Source organism: Pygoscelis adeliae, unplaced genomic scaffold, assembly GCF_000699105.1.
Source record: "Pygoscelis adeliae isolate BGI_AS28 unplaced genomic scaffold, ASM69910v1 Scaffold38, whole genome shotgun sequence".
Lineage (NCBI taxonomy): Eukaryota > Metazoa > Chordata > Aves > Sphenisciformes > Spheniscidae > Pygoscelis > Pygoscelis adeliae.
This window is the reverse complement of record NW_008825614.1, coordinates 1,562,578-1,576,446: the sequence shown is the minus strand read 5'-3', so window position 1 is coordinate 1,576,446 and position 13,869 is coordinate 1,562,578. Positions and strand designations below refer to the sequence as shown.

The 13,869-nt window shown below is 42.9% G+C and overlaps 1 protein-coding gene across 1 annotated transcript; it reads left to right on the top strand.

The window, feature by feature from the left end:
- Positions 1–464: 464 nt before the first annotated feature.
- On the top strand, positions 465–12,175 carry TSPO (translocator protein (18kDa)). The gene is made up of 4 exons (XM_009332801.1): positions 465–484; positions 6,842–7,042; positions 10,305–10,443; positions 11,406–12,175. The coding sequence occupies exons 2-4, from the start codon at positions 6,855–6,857 to the stop codon at positions 11,580–11,582; spliced, it is 504 nt and encodes a 167-aa protein (XP_009331076.1). The 5' UTR covers positions 465–484; positions 6,842–6,854; the 3' UTR covers positions 11,583–12,175.
- Positions 12,176–13,869: the final 1,694 nt, after the last annotated feature.

Genomic DNA, 13,869 nt, shown 5'->3' with positions numbered 1-13,869 from the left:
GCGTGCCCTGGCCAGCAGGTCCCTCACGGGCAGGACGGGAACAGGCCGCGGGCGCTGGGTGGAGGCACCGCCCGGGGGGGCTCGGCACCCACTGCTGCCCCTTCGCGTTTCTGCTGGCGGGGCCGGGACGGTACCGCAGCTCACGGGCAGAGAGGATTTAGCCGGGCAAACACCGACTGCTTTTCCATGCCAGCATTTGGCATGGAAAGTGCTTTTTTTTTTTTTTTTTTTTAAATAGGGAGCTAAACAAGGAACCTTATTATTAATTTTGGTTTTGCATAGGAGTTTTCCAATGGTTCCCAGCTGTCCAGCTGTGCAAGCACACGGCTGCGCAGCGCTCAGTCGGGCACGGTGACGGAACAGCAGACAGCACGCTGCTTACCCCTCTGGTCTCAGCGGGACCTGCCCTTCTGTCTTCTCACACAACACACGCGCACCCTGTGCGCTCGAGTGAAGATTATTTCAGGCAGATGTTTAAGTAAAGGTGTTTTCTTTCAGCGTCGCTATGATTTGCTTTTAATTGGACATTTCTTTAAGGGTAAAAGGGCTTGTTTAACGTGTATTAGTAAGTAGTGCTTATAAATCAGCACAAAGTGCACTTTACTTATTTGAGCATTCAATAGCAGAATAAAAAAAAGAAAAAGTGAAAGTTGCCATGCCAAAGTTGCCGTTGTGCAACGACTTCGCACGTTATGAAACAGTATCAAGCAGTGAGTCAGGCTGCTTCACAGGGCACAGACACAATACAACAGATTGTACCAGTTCAACTCGGCAGAAGGCATATAGGGATCAGAATAGCAAGAAATTCTGTTGACTCTTTACTCGGGCCGATTCAAAAGGATCACAGCGAGCAGATTTTGCCCGCTTTTCTAGTCTCTATCCTATGCTGCTCGGTGAGGTGGTTTCCTCCATTTTTGTCAGCCTCCACGTACAATACCTGGAAAAGCCAGTGAGCTTCTCAGCTTAGCCGAAATATGTGGGCAGCAATATAAGATATATATGACTACATCCCACTCTATGGCTGCCTCTACCTGTAACGTAAGCGGCAATACCTCTTGTGCTAAGCTGAGGCGCTGGGTGGCAAGTCATCAGCTGGGCCAACTGAGGTAGTACCTCAGTGAAAACTCCCAGAGTAATGGCTGCTCTCGTTGCGTTTAGCTTGTGCGCTGGAGCTTTTAGGCACCCTTACTACCAGCTGCCCCACGAGCCCCAGCAGCGAGGGGCGCCCCTCTTGCGTTAGGCCACTGGATTACAGTTCACTCTACCGGACGCCCGTCGAGCCCTGGGAAGATTCACGGTTGTGACCTTCACCTTTGACGCCTTCAGAGGCAAAGCCCAGGGCAGAGTCCAGCTCCTGCAAACCGCCGCAGCAGCCCAGGTCGTAACGCTGCGGCTGTGAGTGCACCTCAGCCGCGACCGTCTGTATCTTTGGTTTGCTGTAAAGGGCGCAGACCGCTTGTAGAGCACTTGAGACTTACCAGTGCTGGCACCTCACGAACGTCCCACTGCTACTGAAGCACCCCTTGGATGTGGCGCCCGTCACGTTTTACCCTGTTAAAAGAATACCTGGCAAGCTGAAAAGAGTCAGGCCTAGGCAGCACTTAAGCTAGAAATATCCAAGAGAAACTTAACTTTTTTAAGAATAGATCTGGATGACACTTTCCGAGCGGGTGGACAAGGAAGACGACAGACCTACAGCAGGAGGCTGGCTAGCTGTTTGGAAGGGAGGTAGCCAAAGGGATGTTTTGCCTCTACGCTGTGTGCAGAGGATTTTATACAAACATACATAGGGAAAATCAGAAGGGACTGAGCAGTAAATGGCAAATTATCACCTGGGAGGATGTTGCTCTAGCGTACAATTTCAGTTCCCGGTATGTAAATCTTCAATAAATCATAGATTTATTTGCACAACTTGTGCTCTGGTATTTTAAAAGAAGTGTAACCCGGGCAGTAAGATTTGTCGTCTCTGAACCTGATGAGTACGCCTTGCGTTATATCCTTAAATAAATACTGTAATTTTTATTTTTAGTTATAAATACCTATCATAAACATATACTAGACACTTGTTAGATATTTATATTGTATTTATATAATATATACTGTTTTAAGTTTCTCTATTACTTGAGATTAGACAACAAAGGTAAGACTGCTTTTTTGTGGTATTCTGTATCACAGACTGTGATATAACTTTGGTTTTAGTGTTGCGGTTTCCCAGGAGGCTTTAAAGCCACAACAGACATAAATAGTTTATCAATATAAGTTAAGTATGCACCCCTTAATTCATCAGACAGCTGTCTCAGGAAGAAGCCTTTTCCCCAGGGAAAATTTGCATGCTGCCCCTCAGAGCCAGGTAGAACCTTATCTGCCCTCAAAAAAATATACTGTAGAGGACGAGAGGGAGAGTATGGATCTTGGGGACCCCCCCCTTCAGTAGCATGTTCACAGCTTTGTCAGTTTACCTCAAAACAGCGGGGACTAGAAACCCCAGAACCGCGTGGGTGATTTAGCCCTGCTGAGAGATTTGCCTTCGTGTTTTTAATGCGAGCGCTGTAATGTAAGCCCCATGTGATTGGGCAGCCAGCACCAAGTTGCACAGGAAAGGGATTAGTCAGGGGTTTATCAGAACAGGGATGTAAGAAAATGCAATGAAAGTAGTCGTCCTTCCCCTTCCCACTGACTGAACTCTCTCCTTCTCTCCGAGTGCCCAGAGAAGGGCAAGGGACTCACCTGCCTTTCAGAGACCTGCTCGAAGCAAAGGAGCGTTTTAGTTCATTTTTCATCAGGCTGAAGCAAGCCAGCTCCTCTGTCATTACATATCTAGTCCCCCCCATAGCGCACCCCATCCCTTTTTTTGGGTGCGCAGTGTTTCTTCCAGAAAGAGGAGGACACGGAAAGCTTCTGTTTGATTTTCTGCATGTTATACCACCACAGAGAAACAACCTGCAAAAAGACAGAAGCCCAGCAGGCAGCAAGTTGCAGTATTGGTCCCCCTCCCCCCTTTATTTCTCCTGTTACTTTAGGTAGCTAGAACCATCTTTGGGCAAGCCGGATGTTTTGAATACCTAGAAAAATTATTCTAACAGGTTTGTAAAACAAACTGGCCTGCTGCAGCCCTCGCTGCACTGCTGCAGCTGCCTGAAGTCAGACTAGGGCTAAACAGAAAATGGGCAGGATGATGAAGAAAATATTGCAGGGCAGAGATAAGAGGTGGAAGCAGAAATAAACAAGTTAAGTGTGTGTGTGGAGAAAAGATCTCCAACTGTGGTGGTTTCAGAGGCAGGTATCTGCTGGGCACGCTGCAGATATCATCCACAGACATCCCGGTTTCTTCAGCATGAAAATCAGGGTGCAAAAATATTGTGCAACCAGATCTCACCCTGAAGTGGAGCTGGGATATGATTGGGAAAGTAGTAATTATTCCTAGGTTGTGTAATATAGATGCAGCCACAGGGGCTGTGCTGGCAAGCCTGTGCCGTGTAAGTTATCACCAAGTAATTTCAGGATTATCAGCTATACACTAGAAGGAATTCAGGGCTGATAATCCTTTACATACTCTGTGATTACATCACTTTCAAAAACTGTACTGGGCATTATATAAACCTTGCACGGATCTCGTGCTGCACAGCTAACCAGACAAACGCTACAGCACTGACCGAATGCACCAACTCCCCAGTGCACCCCTGCCTTCCACTTACTGACTAAAGACCTACAGCAAGTAACCAGAGGAAGAGGGACATGGCTTCTTCCATAATCAGCTAGTGCTGCTCCTTGAGTTAGCTACTGCTTTTTATGGGAAATTGATACTAGTATTTCATTTCTTGGGAATTAAAATACAGGAACTCCCACTGTTGATGGACAGCTGTGGTCGACTAGGCTGAGCCTACCAGCATAGTCTGACCTTGCTGCATGGCTTCGTTCCTCTTTCTCCTTGGTACTATGCAAGAGACATGCTTGGGAAGTCCCGAGAAATACTATTGGAAAACATAGTATATAATTAGTAGTAATAGCAGTCAAAAGACTGGGACACCAACATGCAATTCAAGCCAGTGTGTTCCATCTCTTCACTTCTATTTCTTCCCCTTTCCTGTTCATGCACGGCTTCACTTTCCCTGTTTCTTTGCTTTGTGCCTTCCCCACTTCTGTTTGCCTGCCTGATTTTCTTTCTCGTCACTTAAGAATTATTTCAGCGTTCTTCCTCCAACTTGAAGGACAGATGCGTAGCTATGTATTCACTACTGACTGCAGCAGAGCGGTATTTTTCCAGTTTGATAGCATTTAGCACTTTCAGCCTGCAGAACACTTTCAGACTTTCTTCCCGGGGGGGAAGCTGACAAAACCCCCGACAAAGTCCAGTTGCTTAATACCTGCAGGAAACCACCCTGATATTGTTATGTCCAAATAAAGCATAAAACCCTCTGGGTCCTTGCTTATCACTTTAAAAAAAAAAACCCACAAATTAGCACTTGACAGCCACACTAGAGCTGCACAAATGACCAGCACTTTACAGCATGTGTAGAGAACTAAGCCTAGCGTTCTCTCTGTAGGCAAAGCAAGAGCGACGGGTTAAGAATTAGTGAGATCTTAGTAACTTTAAATTTCTAACTTAACCTTCGGGAATTACTTATCTGAAGGCAACCAAAGAGAATCATTGTGCTTGGAGCTCTTGTTCCCAGCACACCTTGTTGCTCCTGCATATCAATTATTTCACATCCCAGTAAAAGCAGAGCCTTTCATGCTGTCAATACGGGTGACAAGTAGTGTATACTGCAGCTGACAGCCTGCTCCCTCAGGAAAGTAACAATACCGATCCAGGCGTAGGAGAACATATTAACTCCTTTGCTCCATTTAAGACACTCCCTGGTAAACAGCAAGTAGAATCCATTAGGCAGGAATTATGGCAGCAATGACTACAGCAATGAGCTATGCAGATTTTTTTCCTCCCTTCCTTGTTGTCCATCCTCCACCCAAGACCTAATTGATACTATTCCAGCAGACTAGCACATCGTTCTCCCACTTCTTCTCCCCAACCTTAGTTCTGAATTCTTCTCTGCATAGTTTTTCTTTCACTCGTTCATTCTTTTGCTCTTTTTTTGACTTTGATTGTTGTACCGCTTTGTCTGCTGCCTTTTTTGTGTGCAATCCTACTCATTGCCCTCCCACGACTGTCCCCTGAGGCATGCCCACAGCCCAGCAGCCTACATACCCTTTCTTGTTTACTCCTTACAAACCTAATCCTGCATGCTTTACCAGTCCCTCCACACTCTCTGTTTTTGCCTTCAAAATTCTGCTCTGCTTCTATCACCAGGATTTTTCTTGATCCCATGCAATCTGGCTTGCAGTCCCAGCCACTGAAATCTCTTCATTAAATCTGCATAACTGTATGGGCAGATCCCTGAGAACAGGGACAAAAACCATAATGCAAGAGAGTTCCCTTGCTGGCCAAGCTTATACCTGGTCTCCAAACAGAAATCCACTGTACCAACAGAACTGCGACAATGCAACGTCATCTGTGTGCCATTTCCTATCAGTTTAAGCACATCTGTTACAAGTGGGATTTCCTCTTCCCCGCTCCCTGCCTCCTCATCCCAGCAGTCATAACTATAGCAGTAAAAACTTTTAAACATAGGCCAAGACAACAGCCAAGTCAATAAGGCACTTTTCTTTGATGAGCCTCTGAAATGCTGGTTGCTTTAAAACTCTATTTTCTCTCCTGTGGCTTCCACAGTTGCTCTTTCCTCACTGCTGCAATCTCTCTTATGATTCCTTCCTGCTGTCTCCCCCTCCTGCGTAACAGATGAACAGGAATTGGGTGTATTTGCCTACTGTATATTTGAAAAAATAACGCATTTCAGTTCTGCCCTTTTTTATCATACCTCTAATCTGTTTACATTTTCGCAAGCTAAACACAGCTCTTCTGTAGCATTTGGTTTTTGGCCAGAAAATCTGCAATGAAGCTTTTTCCTGCTTACTTTTTTTACTGCTGCCTGTACTCTAACTAAAGCAGTGTGGCCTACCAGAACGAGGCGTTACTCAGTCTTACTTCTGTAGGCAAATTTAATCTGGTACACTTGTACCAGTGTACGGTAATCTGGTACAAATTTAATCTGGTACGGGCTTGGCAGCTAAGATTGCTGCAAGTGATTGAATGCTTCATGAAGAAGCCACAGGTGTACTCCCCATCTATCCACCGAGATCTCCTTTCTTGTTTAGCAAAACATCATTTAAGTACTTATCTTCTCATTGTCCTCCCCGGTGTTTATTTTCCAAGGCAGCTTCTCAAGTGTCTGCTACTAATTCACACCACTCTTATTAGCTATTGAGCATCCTCAGCACCCTTTTGAGGCTAAAAATGCAACACAACATATACAATTATTTTGCTTAAGCACAGAAAAGCACACACTCTTTTCTCACTCTTGACTACACCGTTTCATTGAGTGAATGGGCTTTTTGGTGAATACAGAAATACACACTTCTTAGTACATTCCCCCCCCAAGTGCAGTTCATATAATATCAAACTGATTTATTCCTCTGGCGTACTTATGGGTGAGGATATTTATGTAGGTAAAACTCAGTAATCTTAGTGCACAAAGCTGAGAGGGAAGTAAAGGCCTCACTCCCCACCCCCCCAGTGTAAATGATAGGTTCCTTTATGGGGGTGAGTATTGTCCAGTGAACCTGGTACAAGATCCATTAATTCCAGCTGCAGTCCTTCTCAGTGACAAGACTAGGCTGTGGATCAGATCCTACACATGTATATTTTTAAAATATGCTAAAAATGGGAAGTTTTTGTAGTTGCATTTTAAAATTGCTCTGCCAATCAACATGTTTGGGTTTGTTTCAGATTCACTGCCTCAATGGAAGCGGTACCAGCCTGGGCCCCAGCAGTGGGTTTCACACTCCTGCCTCATGCAGGAGGATTTTTAGGAAGCAAGATAACCAAAAAGGAAATCCCAGTGTGGTATGAATCTCTGCAGAAGCCATCCTGGTGTCCACCTAACTGGGTGTTTGCTCCTGTTTGGGGAACTCTCTATACATCTATGGGGTATGTTTTTCACATTGTATTAAAGCACTTATCTCAGAGTCGCTTGTTGTACGATGCTGGACCAGAAAACTATTACTGTATTCCTGTGGCTGTATGTTTGTAAGAAACTGTGTCAAGCTGCCTGTTTAACAGGTAAAAACGTGTTTTGGGAGTTGTGTGGGTTTGATAGGACATTTTTGTATGCACAAGTATCCACATCAAAAGCAGGAGTTTGAAAAGCTGCCATTAATTTGCTTTCCTCATTCATTCTGAGGGGAAGACCTGCCAAGCTGGCAGCGACGGAGCAAGGCAGCGCTGGGGTTTCTTCTATATATGTCCTTCAGTAGTTTTAGGAAAAATTAAAAAAAAAAAAAAGGGGGGGGGTAGGGTGGAGAATTAGGATAGAACTGTTCCAACAGAGCTCAATTAAAAAAAGCCAAAATCAAAACAAACATGTCCTTTCAAATAAAACTGCCAGGCTATTAAACTGTAAATGTTTGAAACCATCTACTGCCTCCTTATTTAACTAGTTTAAAATACTTGACAGCACAGCAATTACTGTCAAATGAACAAGGAATCACAAGGCCAAATACCATTCCCACAGGAACCTCAAAAGTTTACTACTACTGTATTTTGGCAGCTGTTACTTTTAATAAGATGTAGCAAAAACATTTATAGAGGTGGGTTGTCTCAGGAGATTGTTTGGGCAGTTTTAATATTCCTCATGGACTGCTCCAAAAGCTGTCCACCCAGCATTACATGCTTTTATGTTCATTCTGGTGAGCTCTGCCACAGAGGAGAGGTAGCACCCTGCTCCTAGAGCCTCAGAGGTCAGTGCAGCCCCGAAGCACAAAGTGATGCTTTGTGTCTCTTCCCCACTTGGTCATTAAGAACTAGCTACATACCAAGATTCAGCACGTTTTTTCCTAGCTGTCAAAGACACATTGTTGCTAATCCAATAGTAATAGGTTTTAGGCTGCAATATGCCTTTATATGGCTTACCCCTCCCATTTCTTCCATCATGACAGTACGTTTTAAGTGATTTGTAATTTGTATATAGCACTGGCTTAACTATATGAAGTTTCAAAGAGACCAAATCTTTTGCAAGTTAACATTACATAGTCATCCTGCAGGTTATTTTAAATACCACACCACCTGTTGCAAAATACAGCAACGATGCAACGTCTGAAACTATCTGAATGCTACACTGGCTCTCATTCTCCCATTCTGCTTTCATTTTCTTTCCAGAAAAGCTTTGTAATTTTTACAGCCTCATGTACCGTCCCTCCTTTCCCATCAGGATTCTCTTTTCTTCTTCCTCTTACAGAGTGTACTTTTTGAAACTGGCCTCTACTCCTATATATCCCAAGAGTTAGCATTTGAATCGGATCATTACTGTTCTGCGAATAAAAAAATGCCTTCTATCAAAGAGACAAGAGCCGAGTGGCTTTCCCATGAAGGGCTTCCTTCAAGTTGACTGCACAATTTGTAACCCTGTTTCTGGATTCCTCATCATAAACCTGGATATCAAGTTAAATATTTTAAAAATCCAAATTGTGACAGCTTATCACTTACTTTAATGATATCAGAATCAGTATATGCTGAGGTGGATGGTCCCGGTTTATGTACTATACATCTAGCTCAGTGAAAAGATCATATTTATTACCAGGCCTTTTCTTCTGTAATCCATCATGTGCACACATTCCTTGAATGATCTGAGACATCTCACTTCATTAGAATCTCTTGAATATATTCAAAGCAAGAAATAACTAAAAGCAAGATTTAATAAGCTTACACGCCTTTCTTGAGATTTAGCTTCCTAGCAGATTTGTACATCGTGATCTTGGTCTGAAGTCAAAGTTAGATGTACAAAGAACTGTAAGTCTGCACTGTGGCTCTGTAAATCACTTAGGAACAGATTTGGGTCCTGATGCCTTTTATGAAGATAAACTGTTAAGTTTCTAATGCTCACCCTGCCCCCTTTTTTTTTTTTTAAATACTCTCTGCAATCAAACTGCCAAAATATCAAAGCTGCATTGTTTAGTCCTTATGAAAGTAATGGCCAAGAAGCAAGCTTGGGTCACTAACTGGGTTAAACAAAAAAACCCAAACATCCTTCTTGTATGACCTACAAATGAAGACAAACTCCTTGCAATTACTTCTATGGATATTTGTCTGCTCCTAAAAAAAATAATGCTTACAAGTTGGTCTCCATCTTTGCTCCACTGCCAGCAGAAATTTGTATGAGCCCCCTGCTGTCCAGTATAGCGCAGTCCAGTCGACATTCCCACCAGGATGAAATCAGTATTCAGTTACTAATGCTGAAACAAGGGTATAATATCTGGCATTATCCAGGGGATTCTACTGTAGTCACGTGGAATGGCTGTGCAGTCATCTGGATTGAAATCTAGCTAATGTCTAAAAGGAAAGTCAAACGAACGAAAGAAATAGTCTGAGGTGATGAACGCTCTCTGTTCTAACCAGGCTCCTTCAGTGCAAAAATAAACCTTACATTAGTAAGTCTCCCAAATCCTGAGAATTCCTGTCTTTATCAGCTTACGTTCTGGGATCCCTTCAGTGAACTGTTCTGTGGCATTAAGAAGATCTGTTCAAAATCTTTAAAATATTTTTGGAAGATCTTTCAGTAGCCAGGATCCTGCAGGCACGAAGGGTGCTGAATGCTCCTTGTGGTTAATTCTTTCCACAGAACTCCTAAAATCTTTGTTCTCCCCATCTTTGTCCCCTTCCTTCTGAAAAGTGACTATAGGGTTCCTTCTGCTCTAACACCATCCATCCCCACACTCACCTGTGCTTTGGGATGCCACTCAATTCCTACTTCTCCTATATTCATTTCATCCACTGAAAAAGTTAGTGGGTTGTGGGTTTTTTTTTTTTTGTTAATTTATTTTTAAAGCACTATCTCCCAGTACTAAAATTAACAGGTTTCTTTACTATTTAGAGACTTACCTTTTACCCTTGCATCTTAGACTTGCTTCCATTTCAACACGGCTTTCTCTTTTAAGACTGAAATGCAGTAGGTCATCTGCTCCTCTGCACCTAGAAGCAAGAACTCTGGCAGGATAGGGAATTTTTCTCTCCCCATATGGCTATCTGCAGTAGGTGATCAACCCTGTGCAGTCAGTTACTCTGCCGAGTAGTACCTGGATATCTAGTTTTGCAAATTAATTTAGACCCTAGCACTGAAGTAATTTCATTCGATCAAGAACGTGTGGTTGCTTTCTAACCACAGTACTGAATTACACCTTACATTTGCTTTCTCCAGATACGGCTCCTACCTGGTGTGGAAGGAATTGGGGGGCTTCAACGAAAAGTCAGTGGTTCCTCTGGGTCTGTATGCAGGGCAGCTGGCATTAAACTGGGCATGGACTCCAATATTTTTTGGAGCTCACAAAATGGGATGGGTAAGTGGAAAAGTAAATTTCTTAATCATAGGCTTCTGTTGTCATTTGCAAGGTGCTAAGACAAAAGTTTTGTGTCAATCTTTTCTCCCTGAAAATGAGCCCGAGTACAGAATATGGCTTGCAGAAGTTCTCTAGAATTGTCTTTAATGCATCCCAGCAGCCACCTGAGAGAATTTATGTATCTACAACATCCTAAAATGTTTAGATTTCAAGAAACTGTTTCTGCCACCCTTTGATAAGAGCTTTGTGTGACTAGAAAATGTAAACATTTATGCCCCACTAAAATTCCTAGGTATCTCTGGCAAACAGCAGCGATAAGAAGCTTATCATAACATTACTCAGGTAATCAGCACCCATGATTGTGGCCTGAATCTTTCATGTTTACCACTAGACACGGTGCTTTAGTGCTATGATGTGTCCCATTTTTAGACAAGACTAATTTTCTGCAGTCTGAGGAGAAACACCTTGCCTCAAAAATAAAAATCAATAATAAAAAAAAATTTGCCTGGTTCTCTAAATATATATGCAATGCTCTAATAGTGGAAGACTTTGCAATCCATCAGATTCATTCACACTGCATCTCTTCAGGCAGCATCTATGACATGAAAAGACTGGATAAGTTTACTCAACTAAGTGACTTGCTCAAAGTCACACTGGGTTTGTCGTCAATGTAGCACTTCCCGCTGCCAAAAAAAGAGTATGGGTGAGGGGGATTTTATTTTCCCTCTCCTGCTCCCAGCTGCAATGCCCTTTCTTGTGACTGTTGTATCGTTTTATGAGTCAATTCAACTCATAACTCAGCAGAAATCTATCTTTTTTTGCTGGCTGGTTTTCTGAGAAGGAATTAACTCACAGAGGGATCCAACAAGTGCCAGAGCTAAGTGGAAAGAGCCACACAAAGACTGTCTAGTCAAGAAAATGCAACAAGTAAAAACAACACTAACTACCTTCCTGTGTTTCAGGGGTTGGTGACTCTCCTCCTCACGACTGGTACGGCAACAGCTACAACTGCTTCCTGGTATAACATCAAAAAAACAGCAGCTTATTTGATGGTTCCTTATTTAGCTTGGCTAATCATGGCTTCTGCACTCAATTACCGTCTCTGGAACGACAATCGCAACAAGAAGCAATCTGAATAAACATTTTTTCAGCCAAAAAGATTTTTTTTTCCCCCCACAAGAATTTTCTAAAGTTATGGCCTTATTTTATTTTTAGCTGAACTACTTATACCATTAGTTTGCTAATTAAAAGTTGACTAAGCAGTACTTGTTTAAAACAAGTATGTCTTTACTAGGCAAGTCCAAGGGGTGTATGCCTGACTGAGTTTTATAGCAAACTAAAAGATAGTGCTGATTGAAAAGTACTAGTTTTCTATGTTATAGCATTACATTTTATATGACAACAGCATTTTAACTATTACCAGAAATAAGCATGAACTGCAACTTCATTATGTTCAGAAGAAGAAATCCAGCCATATATTAACACAGCTTCCAGAAAGCTGCTCCTAACAGTGACAGGCATGATTGTGGCCTGAATCTTTCATGTTTACCACTAGACACGGTGCTTTAGCGCTATGATGTGTCCCACTACAGCTGCCAGATATTTATATTCTGGTCATTGTACTCTGTAAATGTTTAAGATGAGTTTTTTTTTTCCACAATTTGTGCCTTCCCACTTTGAAGCACTGTACAATCTAGTGTCAGCTAAATGCATTAAACTACATGTAAATTTACTAACCTTATTCTTCTGTTTTTTATTGTTTTTAAATGGTTTTGAGCAGAAAAACACTGAAGGCAACAAGATGCTACAGCCTCAAAGATAGCCCCTTCATCTCTTCTCCTCACCATTGCAATGGGCAAGACAAAACAGGAAATTCAGAGCAGCTGGACAGAAACTGAGAGGACCCAAATATTCAGCAGCCCCCTGCACACACCTCTGAGGCATCACAAGCAGCACTGGCCAAAAAAGCAGTAACATACTCCACCTGGACCCTCAGTGAGATGCCAGTTCACCACTGGACCTTGACAGTGGAGCCGGCAGCCAGGCCATGGGTGGGTCTGCTGCCCAACAGGGCAGTACAGACAGCATAGCTACTAGTGTCTCCTACTCACACCTTCTCACTTTAGCCACTTAGAAATAGAAACAAGGGTTTCTCCTCTTCAGGGTTATGGTAGCTGACATAGTAAGATCTGGGACGCTTAGTTCAACCAGTTGCTTCCTATAAGATAAAACCACCTCTTTTGCCTAAGAGCACAACAACAGACTATTTTTGCCCACAGCTGGTGGTCCCACTGCACAAATCTTACTACTTTTTTTAAAGTCATTCTTCTGGTTTGCTAAGTGTGACATCACTTTTCCCTTTGTGATGAGGGAAACCTTCCCCTTTACTCTAGATCCACAGGCACTTTGTTACATGTTTTCAGATACTTTAAAAGCAGAAAGTGCCTTTTGCTCTCCTACAAGTGACAAATACATCTGCTGAGCTGCACTGCATGTCCCCTTATGTCTGGTCTCAAGCACCCGTTACTACATTCTCTATCACAGACAAACTTTTTCCCTGCATCGGAAGTAGTCACACCATGTATGTTAAGCGCTTCACCATGTTTCTTTAACCACATTTAAGTAAGGAGTCCAAAAAAGTTCTGACTTATGAACAGGAGACTGATACGGATGTCAGCACCACTTCTGCCTGTGCAATCCAGCTCTCCCCTCTGCCCCACCTGTGCAGTGACTGAATTTTCCTAAGACACAGATGGTTTATTTCTCCAGCCTATGTTCCAGTCAGTGGAAAGAAGCAGGTTTCTGCAGACCAGCCTGAAATAGCCTAAAATATCTCTCTCCCTTCCTGATCAGGAGGGATAACATGCTGCATATTTGCAAAGCCTAAAGCAAGGTTTAGAACATTTATGCAATTTTATAACTGTACTTTGCTCTCAAGCAGCTCCTGATTGCTACAACTAGCTTAAAAAAAAAAACCACTACCCACATAATATATACTTCATGATGGACAGCAGAATTTTTGTAACTTGTACATACATACAAAGCAACATAAATACAGCCTAGAAGTGCCAAATTTCAGCCAGCTACCCTGATTTGAAGAGAGAGGAGAGATTAGGAATGATTAATTTCAAACTGACACCCCATTCCCAAATACCTCTACCTTAGGCCCTAAACTTTGAAGTCCAAAGACTGCTTGGGCTTCTAGCAGAGCTTCCCAGATCCCTTTCATTCCTTCGGCCTTCTTCTGCATTCCTGTGCTGCTCTAGACGTTGCATCCTTCTCACTTCCTGCCTGACCACTTCTCACAAATCTAGTTTCTTTAAGGGGCAGGCTAAGGATGACAGCCAGCAGTACAGGGTTTCTCAATGTTGTGGGTTTTGTTTGCCTTTTTAAAATAAGAAAAATGGGAAGAGCCATCAAATCTTT